The sequence below is a fragment of the Silurus meridionalis genome, chromosome 5 (assembly GCF_014805685.1).
Source record: "Silurus meridionalis isolate SWU-2019-XX chromosome 5, ASM1480568v1, whole genome shotgun sequence".
NCBI lineage: Eukaryota > Metazoa > Chordata > Actinopteri > Siluriformes > Siluridae > Silurus > Silurus meridionalis.
In genome coordinates this window covers 25,464,269-25,478,662 of record NC_060888.1, presented here as the reverse complement: position 1 = coordinate 25,478,662, position 14,394 = coordinate 25,464,269, and the positions used below count along the sequence as shown (strand labels likewise).

At 40.3% G+C, this 14,394-nt stretch overlaps 1 protein-coding gene across 1 annotated transcript in view; it reads right to left on the bottom strand.

The window, feature by feature from the left end:
• Positions 1–11,534: 11,534 nt before the first annotated feature.
• The window catches only part of rassf10a (Ras association domain family member 10a), a 3,221-nt gene continuing 361 nt past the window's right edge, over positions 11,535–14,394 (bottom strand). The window contains 2 exon segments of the mRNA XM_046848723.1: positions 11,535–13,957; positions 13,960–14,394. The exon segment at positions 13,960–14,394 is cut by the window's right edge and continues 361 nt beyond it. Coding sequence (XP_046704679.1) covers positions 13,218–13,957; positions 13,960–14,394 — 1,175 coding nt within the window. The 3' untranslated portion in view covers positions 11,535–13,217.

Below are 14,394 nucleotides of genomic sequence, written 5' to 3'. Positions count from 1 at the left end.
CCCAATCAAAAGCCACTGTAGCAGTTGGTAGTTGTAGTTTATATTAATTACAGTCCAAATCCATCCTCAGTTCTTGAGTTGAGTCAGTAACTTCATGGATCTTCAGGCTGTGCATTTGAAACATGAGTGTCTCAAATACAAGAGAACTTCATCCAGAGGGAGGGTATCAGGATGGATCAGGAGGATCCAAAAAGAACCATTGTTGGGATGCAGTTGCTCACTGTAAAATTTAGGCTCAAAGTAAAATAATTATAATAATAATAATAATAATAATAATACAACTGTATCATTGTAGTCTGCCATCTGTTTTACTGCTGCTACACATTTCATTTCATGCTACACGTTTCTTTTTAAGAAAAAAGTGTGTATATATATATTTTTGTAAAAATTGTAACAACTATATGTAACAATTATTATTATAATTACTCTGAATTTATTGCACATAATTAATAAATAAGTTAGAAAGCAACAGAAGCACTGGATCCTCTTCCTCTTCAAATATATATCTGTCCCTTCGGAGAATGTAGAAATTTTATTCTTATTGTGTCTGTATCAGGATTGTTTCCTGACTTTAACGTTTTTAACTATATACAGTACAGACCAAAAGTTTGGACACACCTTCTCATTCAAAGATTTTTCTTTATTTTCATGACTATGAAAATTGTAGAGTCACACTGAAGGCATCAAGGGCTATTTGACCAAGAAGGAGAGTGATGGGGTGCTGCACCAGATGACCTGGCCTTCACAGTCACCGGACCTGAACCCAATCGAGATGGTTTAGGGGTGAGCTGGACCGCAGAGTAAAGGCAAAAGGGCCAACAAGTGCCAAGCATCTCTCGGGGAACTCCTTCAAGACTGTTGGAAGACCATTTCAGGTGACTACCTCTTGAAGCTCATCAAGAGAATGCCAAGAGTGTGCAAAGCAGTAATCAAAGCAAAAGGTGGCTACTTTGAAGAACCTAGAATATGATATTTTTCAGTTGTTTCACACTTTTTTGTTATGTATATAATTCCATATATAATTCCACATGTGTTCATTCATAGTTTTGATGCCTTCAGTGTGAATCTTCAATTTTCATAGTCATGAAAATAAAGAAAACTCTTTGGATGAGAAGGTGTGTCCAAACTTTTGGTCTGTACTGTATATATATATATAATGAGGATATTATAGAATATAGAGTGGCCATGTTGTCATCATACATACTTTTGATGACCATACACTGCATAAAAATAACCTAATCTAAATAGAAGGAATAAATTCCTTCTTAATAATAATTTAATCATTATAATAATTATTAATAAAAAAATACAAATACAGGCTTTAAAAAAATGTCTTAAAAATTAGCATCAAAACACTTATTACAAGCAATCGACAGTCTGATTAACTTAAAAGTAACTTGTTAATTTTTTAATCAACAGTTAGATTTTTTTAAACTGTGTGAAAAGACATTTTTAATTTATAAATCATTATATATTGTCTTAAAATAAGACGAAGCATTAGAACTAAAAACAAGATGAAAATGAAGTTGTTTATTGAAATGAAGACCGTCTGGAAACATGCAGTAGTTACGGTGCAAACACAAAGCAAAATCATTAATTGCTGTTTCTTAAAAACGTATTGCAACATAAAACATTATTGAATGTATTTTGTTACTAATGAACATAAATTCAACATGAGAAACTGAAATCACACCACAGAACAACTAGTAAAAATCCACAAGTAATTTGTATAAATAAACAAATTTCCTTTATGATACTGGATAATGTTTGAGAAGAGTGTAGTGACTTCATATAATTGATTTGGTTGTATGTCACAAGTTCATGTTGGTGTTGACATTTTTAAACTAGTTATTACAGCTTAACTAAAATACTCACAAGCCACAATTACGTCTCTGATGATAATTAAGCTCAATTAATTAATTAAGTAAAAAAAAAGATAAATAATTTAAAACGACCACAATTATTCCTAAAATAAGATCAATAAGATTTTGATGTCTAGAAATAAGATTGTTAGTCTTTACTGGATGAGGATGTTTTTTGCAGTGCACTGTAGATTGTGTTAGCAGAAACGTGGGCCCAAGTGGGCGTGGCGTGACATAATGGTGCGGGCGTTTTATTGTAGCGTTGATGGAAACGTTGCGTTAGTTAGACACTGGCGGGTGCTGCCGAACACCGTGTTCTGTGCAACTGTCCTGACTCGCTCGGCACACAACGATCACTCGCTCAACCCGTTCGGTTGCTCTTCGCTTTAGCTAAATACACACACACACACACACACACACACACACACACACACACACAAACACACAGTATATCTACCCCTCACACAGTTAAATGAATGATACATTATATTTCCAAAAGTTCTAAGTATCGCATTCCACATTTAGTCCCAATTTGCTCTTCTAATTTCCTCCACTCTTCTGGGAAGATGTTTTACTAGATTTTGGAGTGTTCTTAAGGATATTTGTGTTAATCAGCCACAAGTGTGTTATGAAAGTCAGGTACTGATGTAGGTGAGGAGGCCAGGGGTGCAGTCAACATTCACATTCATACCAAAGGTGTTCAGTAGGGATGAGATCAGAGCTCTATAGCAGCAAGATCTTCTCTCCGAAGCATGTAAACCAGATTCTTCAACTAGCTCACTTTGTGCACAGGGGCATCGCCATGCTGGAAAGGTTTTGTGTTTCCAAGTTCAAGTAAATGCAAAGTTTTATTAGAGCTCATCTAAAGACGACTGTACGATTGTGTGCCTCCAGTTTTGTGGTAACAGTTTGAAAAAGAACCACATATAGCAGGAAAGTTCGGGGGACCCAATACTTTTGGAAATATAGTGTATGATGCTAAGTAGTTGTTTGTAATGTTAATTTAAAGGCAAGGCAAGGCAAAAAAAAAAAAAAAACATCAACCAGTGTTACATATCTGCTGGAGTTTTTTTGGTAGGCCACCTAAAGAAAAGCAATTCCAGATGCACTTTGGACAAAACTTTATACTTTAAACATTTTATATGACTATAAAATTGGTATGTGCCAAATATTCATATTTGCTGTTATAATGAGCTCCACTCTTCTGGAAAGATGTTCCACTAGATTTTGTGGAGATTTGTGGTTTTCAGCTACGAGGATGTTAGTAAAGTCAGGTATTGATGTAGGTGAGGTAAAGAGGTCTGTGGTGCAGTCAGCGTTTATACTCATCCCAAAGGTGTTCAATAGGTTTTGCGTTCTATAGCAGATCTGAATGGAACTGGCTTTGTGCACAGGGGCATTGTCATGCTGGAACAGGTTTTGTGTCTTAGTTCAAGTGAAGCGAAAATTTTATCTAAAAATACAACTGGGTGCTTCCAACTTTGTGGTAACAGTTTAAGGAAGAACCAAAATGTCTGGAAAAGTCAGGTGTTTATACTGTATTTCTAACAGTTTCTCAGATGGGGAAAGACTTGCTATGGTGTTAGTCTCTGTTTTTTCCTCACACATTTACCCAAATCGATCCAAAACTGTAAAAGAATAAAAACTCCTGAACTCTGTACCCAAAGTCACAGAAGACAGGGATCATCTAAGGGTTCTTTGTATGCATGTTTAGCCTCCTATTACACTCAGGAAAGCTCTGTTGTGAGGTCCTGAGTTTCCCCAGTGGTACAGTACAACTGCAGCGGACGAGTTTGACAGGAAGCGTCCGGTATTTTCCAGCCTTCTCTTACCACCAGGCACCCCATCACTGTCAGATCGCTAGACATGTGATTTATTAAAGTGCTGCTTCAGCTGTGCAGACTTCAGCTCCAATAAATCTCCTGTGCTGAGGTTAATCTTAGTGTGAAGGGAAAGACTCAAAGATACGTCTTCACTGACACGACATACGTTAGCCAGAGATATGCATTTAGGGTACTTCCTGTTTTCCACTTTCCTGATGTTTCCACTTATTTAAGACTATTCTGCTAGGACATGTGTGTGTTTACATTTATATTTATGGCATTTCGCAGACACCCTCATCCAGAGCGACTTGCAACTGACCAGTTGAGGGTTACAGGCTTTGCTCAAGGGCCCAGAAGTGGCATCTTAGTGCTGCTGGGATTTAAACTTGTGACATTCCGATCCAAAGTCCAATACCTTAATCACTGAGCTACCACTTCCCTTACAAATCTTTTGTACTAAGAAGTCTGAAACTTCATTTTTGGAGATTTAGAAGACTTTTTGTTTCAAGAACACATTTCACCATTCAACTCGAATGGTTCTTTCTGAAGGAAACCCCTGAAGACCATAGACCCAAATCTGTTCCAGCATGCCAATACCCCTGTGCACAAAGCCAGCTCCAGGAAGATTTGCTTATATGGGATGGAGTGGAAGATCCCCTGTCTTAGAGCTCCACGACTTCTACTAAACACCTTTGGGATGAATATGAATGCTGACTGCACCCTAGGCCTCCTCACCTCACCTACATCAGTACCTGAGTTTACTAAGACCCTTGTGGTCAAATGAATCTCCACAGACCACAAAATCTAGTGAAACAGCTTCCCAGAAGAGTGGATCGTGGATACTAATCGTACGCTTAGGTATCCACAAACTTTTGTCCATATAATTTATAACTTTTCTGGGAAATTGTCTTTGTTTTAGTTTTAGTATGATTTCTGAATGCAAATATTTGACAAGCAAAAGATTTTCTTCACTGTGAACTTCTTAAGAAGAGTAAGAATCTGTTGTATCTCGTGTTTGGAGTAACAGAGTAAACACCTGAATCAAAGCAAATATTCTCAGGCTGGTGTGACAGGATTCTTGTGTGACAGCCTTGATATGAATCATAAATGTCGTTTTCAGCCAGCCCCATTATTTTTTGTTTGTATTGTGGAAAGCAGATGAAATGGCATGATTATCTCACAGCTGTCTGGCAGCATTGCATCAGTTTTTTTATTGTTGTTTTTTTTTTCTTTCTTCAAAAAAAGGAACTATTTACATTTAATCATGGCCAGAAATCAGTATTAAAGGTCTAATACACCGGTGAAATGACCAGAATAGCTAAGTGAGCATATATGTACATATTTATCTGCACTTGTCAGTCAAGTCAAGTCAAGTTTATTTCTATAGCGCTTTTCACAACAGACATTGTCTCAAGCAGCTTTACAGAAATCAACAGTTAAGGTGAACGGTGTGTATTTATCCTTGATGAGCAGCCTGTGGCAAGGAAAAACTCCCTTGAGAGGAACCAGACTCAAAAGGGGAACCCATCCTCATTTGGGTGACATCAAGAGTGTGATCATAAATCTTTAAATCTTTAATCTTTAGTCAGTTTGCACAATGCTGCAATTTGCACTTGTGGTAGAATCTAAAATGCAATTCGTTGCAGTGTAGCTACACTATGCAATGACAAAACAGACAGACAGACAGACGTCTTTATTTGTTCTTTATAACTGTACGTTTGTTCCTGATGAGGGAACCAGTGACTACTTTGGTGAAGGAAAAACTCCCTGAGGTGGCATAAGGGGAAAACCTTGAGAGAAACCAGACTCAAGAATGAACCTCATCCTCATCTGGGTGGCAACAAATTTATTGCAGCTGAACAATGTTGAGGTGCAGTGATTGTGATCAAATGCAAACTGTAGTCCTGAGTCAGTGTAGCAGACTGTTGACATTATGTACAGTCCAAATCCATCCTCAAAGCTCCTCTGTTACTCCATCATTTCATGGATCCCCAGGGTGATGATGAGAAACCATCCCCAGCTGCACGGAGTGGCCTCCATTCAATAGAAACACCATCCAGAGTCAGGCTGGGACGAAGCAGGCAGATCCGTGAAGAGGAGAGGCAGGAACAGTGGTCACTGGTGCCTCAGGAGCACGTTTAACACACACAGAGAGAGAGAGAGAGAGAGAGAGATGGATGGATGGATGGATGGATGAATGGATGGATGGATGGATGGATGGATGGATGATTAAGTCTCCTTATTGTTGTATAAAAGTTAGAACACTGTTCAGTTGGGGACTCCGGCAAGAGGCAGCATAACTAAAAGAAAGAGCCAGAAGGTAACAAAGAAGGTGTCTTCATTGTCAGTAGTTTGGAAAGCTGTAATCTAAGTCATCGGGGAAAAAGATGATATCGTGTTTTTTTGGATTTCCTGTAACATGGCAAGCCAACTTTTGTTTTTCCAGAGAAAGGAAAGTAAATGCATCATTGTTTGTAATCTTGGGCAAATTGGTGTGGTACAAGAAGAATAAAACAGTCTTGGAAATTTAAGATGGTCAAAAGATCTTTGATTCCTATCAGGATCGATTATTATTATTATTTTGTATATAACACATTAGATAGAGAAGAGCTGCATTTTTGGTTGGTGTACACACATCACGAGCAAAAGTGTTTTTTTTTTTTTTACTCTGAGTAGGACCAGAGCTTTTGTAGAGAGTTACGGTTCCCATGTCAGCGTGGAGCTCTGTGCAGGAACACACCGCCTCACTGAGTCCATTTGTCTTTGGCTGAGCGGGAAAGGTCAAGGCAGTAGGCAGGATGTGTTTGCTCTGGTCAATGTATAACTCACACTGTCGGATTCCAGTCGCTCCATAGAAAAAAACACTGCTCCGAGAAAACCTGACCGAGATGTAGAACAGGCAAACTGGGACCTGATAGATATAATAATGCACTTCTTGTTGAAGGGTGAATTTTTCATGCTATAGAGTACAGAGACATTCATAAGCACATGTAGTTGTGATGGTCAGGAGTTCACATCGTGTGGCCGATGAATTACAGAGCCTAAGTATGTAATGAATTAGACCTGCGGTTTGCACAAAGATAAAGTGGTAGCTATGGAAAGCGGTAGCGCGGTGGTTATGCGTTACTGATCAGAAGGTCTGAGATTCAAGCCCTGGTATTGCCAAGCTACCACTCTTGGGCAATTAAGCAAGGACCTTCTCCCTCAGTGTTTGAGGGATTCTATATCATGGCTGATCCTGCGCTCTGACCGCAGTGTCCTATCAACACTGGGATAAATGAAGAAATAATTTCACTCTGCTGTAATGTACATGTTACTATGTAAAAAGCCTTTTAGCCCAAAGCTAAAAGAGATTCTCATTGTTTGCTACAATGGAATTGTATCTCCAAATGTAAAAAAGAATTGTGTGAGGTTCAGTAATAGTGCGTAGTCTAGTGCAGATGTCCCCAAACACCATCATTTGTTATAAACATGCACATAAAAAGGATAAATATTCTTAAATTTTCTTAACTCACAGTTTTGTTCTGTGCATCGATACATTAAGCTCAAACTGATTCTGCACAGTGAGGTGATACACACACACACACACACACACACACACACACAGAGCAGAGGTTTGTGGAGAAATAGTCTTGCGTGAAACCAGTCCTTGGTGCAAAAAAAGGTTGTATATAAAGATTGCATTGCTTGTGTATAATGTGTGTACATGCCTGAATGATTTGCTCGTTTTGTTTGTGCATGTGTCAGTCATTATTGGTGTGTGTGTGTGTGTGTAGTGCGTGTGTGTGTAGTGTGTAGTGTGCCTGCATGAGTGCATATTGTCTTAAATCAGTGTGGGAATCTGTGAGACAATGCATAGCTTGTGTGTGTCTGGGTTTATATCTGTCTGGGTTATAAGCTACAGACACCTGGATGTATGTATAAATCTTACACACACACTCACATTCTAATGTGGGGGTCTGGAGACTGAAGGTCATTGGGGTTGTGAAAACAGTAGGTTGACCTGAGCAGGCTGTGATTTACTCTTCTAATCCCAGTTTGTGTGTGTAAAGCTCTCAGGTGGGAATGAATGGGGATTAGTCGTGATGTGAGCAGTGAGCAGTGTGCGCTCCTTCCCTCGCAACACACATACACAATTACACACACAACTACACACAAAGTTACTTACACACACGATCAGACACGCACATACATGCATTTACACACAACAGTGAACACACCTGTACACACAATTACATTCACCTACACATGCACACAATTACACACTTACACAGACACACATATACAAAATTACATGCAACTACACACACAAACACACATATAATCACACACATATACTGTACACACGATCGCGCACAACAAAACACACACACAAACAGAGACCCCTAAAGATTAACATACCACACTTTTTTTATTAACTTACGCAACGTAAAACAGTATCCATCACATCTATTTGTGGAAACATAGTCAACACATTCTGACCAATCAGAATGAAGAATTTCACTGTATGGGGAAAAACATATGTAGCAATAAAAGCCCTTAGCTCAGCAGGCGTTTCTGAAAAACAATTTGTTGGTGAGAAGCGTCTGAGAGAGATTCGGATACTGACGAATAAAACCAGAGACGCCTCATAATCTTGATCCTGAATCAGTTTTAAACTCCATCGTGAGCCAGGAGACCACACAACTGATGATTAGAAAGGAGAAAACCCTCATGGCTCATTTATCTCCATTACACTGTTACTGAAACAGTAAATTTGTGGTTTTTATAAACCGGGTGTTGAATCTTCAAAGAAAAACTAATGCTACAATGAACCCGATCCAGTCGTCGCAGGTTCATTACATGCGCGTAATACGGATTCTGGAGGGTTCGATCAAAGCCACGTCACTCAGAAACCCTTTTATGTGGATACGCCATGCTACATGATGAAACCCCGTTAATGACGGATGATATCTTTATTCTGGAGATGCTGAGTCAGACTTGGAGCTTCATCAGAGGAAGTGATGCGTGTACGAACAACGTCTAAACGAAGACGTGGGAAATATTTGAGCCCTAAATCCTCAAAATGATTGAAAAAAATGGTGGACTGGGACTTGGTGTGTTACATTTGACAACGCAGTGTAGATATGACATCAATGTCAAGGTGTAATTATACCTGTACACACACAATATGGACAAAAGGTTTTGGGACATCTTACTTTTCCAGAGGATCCTAAATAGCCTGGTATGGAGCTCTAATAAAGCTCTATGCAGATAAAAGTGTTGGAACACCAGACACTTTTTTCCAGCTATATGTGGTTCTTCCTCAAACTGTTCCCACAAAGTTGGAGGCACACAATTGTATAAGACGTCTTTGGATGCAGCAGCATGAAATCTTCCCTTCACCTGAACTACGAGACTCCTCACTTTACCTACACCAGTACTTAGCGGCTGAATGAGCACAAATCTCCAAAAAAACCAGTGGGAGATCTTCTCAGAAGAGTGGAGCTTAATGTAACAGCAAATGGGGACTAAATGTGGTGGAATGGGATGCTCACATACCAGTCTTACGGTCCATAAACATCTGTCCATACAAAGCATTTATATATATTTGTCCATGCCAATGTTGATTAGAATATTAAAAACTTTAAAAGTGTTTATTTAAAGTACATTTAGAACAGATAAAAATGTGCAATTAAGTTGCAATTAATGACGATTAAATATTTTAATTGATTGACAGGCCAAAGTTTTGGGTCACCTGATCTTTCCTGCTATATGTGGTTCTTTTCCAAACTGTTAGCACAAAACTGGAGGCACACAATTGCACAGGACGCCTTTAGATGGCGCTATAATAAAATTCTGCATTCACATGAACTTGGAAACTCAAAACTGTTCCAGCATGGTGATGCCTCTGTGCACAAAGTGAGTTAACATGCTTTGGGGAGAAAGATATACACACAGACCGTTCAGGTATGACATAACATTATGAGTGGTGAAGTGACTAACGCTGTTGGTCTCTTCATCATGTCACCTGTTAGTGGGGGGAAAAATTTATTAGACAGCAAGTGAACATTTTGTCCTCAAAGTTGACGTGTTAAAAGCAGGAAAAATGGGTGAGGATTTAAAGATTTGAGTTTGTGATGTCTAGACGTCTGGGTCACAGCATCTCCAAACCTGCAGCTCTTGTGAGGTGTTTCCTGGTCTGCAGTGGTCCGTATCTATCAAAAGTGCTCCAAGGAAGGACCAGTGGTGAACCGGCGACAGACATTGATGCTGACGATCTCCTGTAGCTCAAATTGCTGAAGAAGTGAATGCTGTTAATGCTCAACAGGTCAGGAATGTTTTTTTTTAGCAAATGGAGGAGCAACACGATAGCAGGCAGGTGATCGTAATGTTATGACTGATAGTGTATATATAATAGTTATGATCGTGTGTTTTGGCGAGCTGCCGCGTGCGACTGCGATGCGGATGATTTTAATTTGTTTGTCAGAAGGCATGACGAGGAAATGAGCTGGCATTAAGAGGATTAAAGCCGTGGTGCAGTTACACATTCCTGAGCGTCTGCGCCGAATCTCGCGCCGTCTGTGTTCTGCGTAAACGTGTGTTTTCGAGTTCGATTATTCATTACACGTGGCGTCCTGCTTGGCTGCTTTGGAGCTATGAGCGAAAACAACGGTCTCTGATACACAATCCTCTCTCTCACACACACACACACACACACACACACACACACACAGACACACAATCTACAAAAACAACAAGAAAACAAGCGTTTCTTTTAAAACGTCCTTTTAATTTCATGACACAACATGACAAGAATGACACACATCGTCCTTGAAATCTCTGCAGGACCGTGCGCTCATTCTGAGTTCTTTTTTTTTTTTTTTCGCAATAAATAAACCTGATTTGTTGACGCACATCGTTTAAAAGACCACCATCTTCCCTCCATTCTTTCTTCCTTCCTTCCTTCCTTCCTTCCTTTCTTTCTTTCTTTCTTTCTTTCTTTCTTTCTTTCTTTCTTTCTTTCTTTCTTTCTTTCTTTCTTTCTTTCTTTCTTTCTTTCTTTCTTCCTTCCTTTCTTTCTTTCTTTCTTTCTTTCTCTCTCTCTCTCTGTATTTTAGACAGACAGAAAACAGAGTTATACATCAGCCTGGTCAAACTGAGGTCCTAAAACACTGGACATGATCTTATGCTCGTTAGTTAATGAGTAAATGTTTGGTAAGTAGCACATCAGTAGCTGTGGCTTCACTGTGAGATGAAGTATGTTAGCAGTTTGACCGACACACACACATATATGTTTTTCACGCATCGTCTTTTTTGTAAAAAAAAACAGATAATGCATGTTGTTTAAGCTCGCGACTCCATATTGCCCGTAATGTGTGCAATACAAAGGATCTGAAGACACATGCTTTTTCTGCAGAAACCTTTCAGGAACTCACTTATAAGCTCTAAAATAAAGGTCACATATTTAGTTCCAAAACTTTGCTCGACTGTTTCACCAGTTGGTCAGTTTTACTAGTTTAATTACAGGATTTTAATTATTCACTCCTGAGTATCTACAAGTGCTTTGATCAGATTGTGAATTTAATATTATATAATATATTATATAATATAATATATAGTGTATATGCTATGCTTTGTATTATCTGCAATTATTTATGCTATAAAAATAACAAATATTAATATGACTTGTAATATGTATATAATATTCATTTATTATATATTTATATAATTATTATATAAAATTAATTAATCATTATTATATATTATATCCAATTATTAATAATTTCAAACTGTTTAAATATTCATATTGTATTTTTTCCTTAAATAAAGAAAAAAATTTTTTTTTATTATATTGTTTATTTAAAAAAAAAAATTTGAAGTAATAATTATGACAAATTGTATTTTATTTTTTTTATATATTATAATATAAAGTAATACTTCTACACATCAGTCAGCATATTGATCTCCTAAAAAAAATTACTTTGGTGTGTTTGGATTTAATGGATGTGGTCCTGTGACTGATGGAACACATCAAATATTCTTCTGCAATCCAGAACCTGTTCAATCCTCAGTGGAAATGGGTTTCCAATGCAGGAACAGTTTTTTTCTGGAAAAGTTTCCATTTGAAACATGCCAGTTTTGTTTAGCAGCTCTCTTTCCAGATTTCACATTATTAAAGCTATTTTAAGGTTGAATAACTGATATGTTTTGGGATTTTTTTCACAATCCTGTGTAGCTGCATCTCCTAAAATCTGAGATGATTCGATATGTGTTTTCACACTGCTTGTGCTTGCAGCGATATCAATAACAAATAGCTTCGGGTTCTACATTCTCTCCTTAAGTCCTACAGTTTGAGGACCACATACTCCTTGTTTCTATTTATTATCAAACAGGTGTCTCATTACCCCAAGTAGTGCACAAGGGAATAGGGAATCAGCCATGTTACATTTTTTCCTGCAACCCAGCTGTAACTGTCGATCGTTTCTTCTGAACAAATCCATTTAAGTGAACCAGACTGCAATCTTATGATTTATCCCCCCAAAAAAATCCATATACACATTATATGGACAAAAGTATAGGGACACCTGACTTTTCCATCCATATGTTTACGTGTTACCACAAAGGCATCTTCAGATGTTGTAGCGTGACTTTTTTCATTTGAACAAATCTGTTCCAGCATGACAATAACCCTGTGTAGAAAGCTAGCTCCGGAAACATTTTTATTACATGGATTGGTGTGAAAGATCGTGAGAAGCCTGGAGCCTGACCGTACCCCAGGGTTCCTCATCGTATCTACATCATCCACATCAAATCTAGTGGAACACTTTCCCAGAAGAGTGGAGCAGTAAATGGGGACTAAATGCGGAATGCTCAGGTGTCCAACTTTTGTCCGTATACTGTATAATCCTGCTAGTTAGTCGTCTGTTGGCTTGTATTTAATTATTACAAATGTATAATTATAAAACATTTGATATTGTGTGTAGAGCAAAGTGTTGTGGAGGTTATAAGCATAGCATTACATTCATAATCAGTCTCAAATTCCACATGTTTCTTGTTTATTGGTGAATAATATGCTCTGTGATGAATAACGTTCTCGATCTCCTGACATCTAATAATGAAGTTCTGGCTTCAGTGTACAAGTAGAACGGCATTGTAGATATTAAAATAAATAATGAACTCGAACAGTTAACCTGTTTAGCTACTTTGCATTGCTCCACACACACACACACACACACACACACACACACACACACAACCTCAGGCATATTTCATGAAAGGCAACTTGGGGTTATTGTAAACCTTTAGGTCCGAAGCAAATATATTTCCATGATATCAGTGTGGGAACTCTGAAATCCATCTCAGAAGCATCTCCTTGGATGGTGGACAATGCTGGCACCATGACAGACAGAGCTCCTGACCACTGAATTAAGTGGTACCTGCAACATGATGCACTTTCCACTCTTACCCATAGGTAGCTACTGATCAGATTATTTGTCTGAAAGTCCTAGACTGGGCCTCCTGTCCCAGGATGTTGTCCCTCATCAGAGAATCACACCAGAGACTCACATACTGCTGTGTTATCCGAGTCCTGACTGTGCATGGAGCTCAGTCCAGTGTCCGAGTCATCATCGTTGCCGCTCGTGTTTGTTTTTGAGAGTCCTCGCACCTGCTCCATCCAGCAGTCACTCTGGTCCACGGAGGACGGCGGTGGAGGTGGAGACTGAACATCATCCGTGAACGCAGCATCTCCTTGTCCTGGGTCTCCATCACAGCCAGTGTGCGTGTCAAGTTCCTCCAGGAGATCTCTTAGCTCGTGTTCTTTCGCCTCCCAAACCTCAAAGCTGGCAATCATCTCGCTCTGCACAGCCTGAAGCTCGGTGTTCAGACGGAGTCCGATGTACGAGCTCGTGTCCAGCTGCGTCTTGATCCTCTCCTCTTCTAAGAGCTGGTCTTTCTCCGACCCTGGGATCTCCTCGTGGGTTTCCTGTGTGTCTCCTTCGCGCTGCCGTGCCATCCACCTCCTGTCGAGCTCCTCTTGGATCTCTCCGGTGAGTCTCTCCAGGAGCGCGTTGTGCTCGCTGATCTGCTCCTGGAGACGGATCACTCGTTCGCACCGCGCCAACGTTTCCGCGTCCAGCTCCGCGCTCGCGCCCGCGCCCGCGCCGTCCACCATGTACGTGTCCTGCACATAATTGATCCCGTGGCGCCTGATGCGGTCCGTGTGCACCCTGGTCTCGTGCCTCTCGATCTCGCCGTCCAGCTCGCGGATGCGCTGCGTCTGCTGCCGGATGTGTGGTCCTGCGACAGGACGAGGTGCACCAACGTCTCCATCTTCTCCGCGCACGTCTCCTCCACGTTCTCCTTCTTCTTGATCTTGTCCAGCTTGCGGAACGCTTTGCGGACCACGCGCCGCCGTTTCTCCTGAGAGATCTCCTCCTGGGCTGTGACCACCGCAGGAGCCGCCACGGTCGCGGGCTCGCATGTAACCGCGCGCCGGCTCTCTTTACTGGGTACGACGCGAGCCTCGGCGCTGCGCGGTCCGCTGCCCGGTAACGACGCGTCGCTCCGGACCAGCACGAAGCGCACGTTGCACTGCTCGCGACCCCACGCCGACCACAGGCGCAGGATCTTCGTCCGGTTTGGCAGCACGCGCTCGAACCCGCGCCATTTCTCCACGATGCAGTAGGACTGCGCGGAGCCCGAGAGCCCCAGACAGCTCGGGTCCT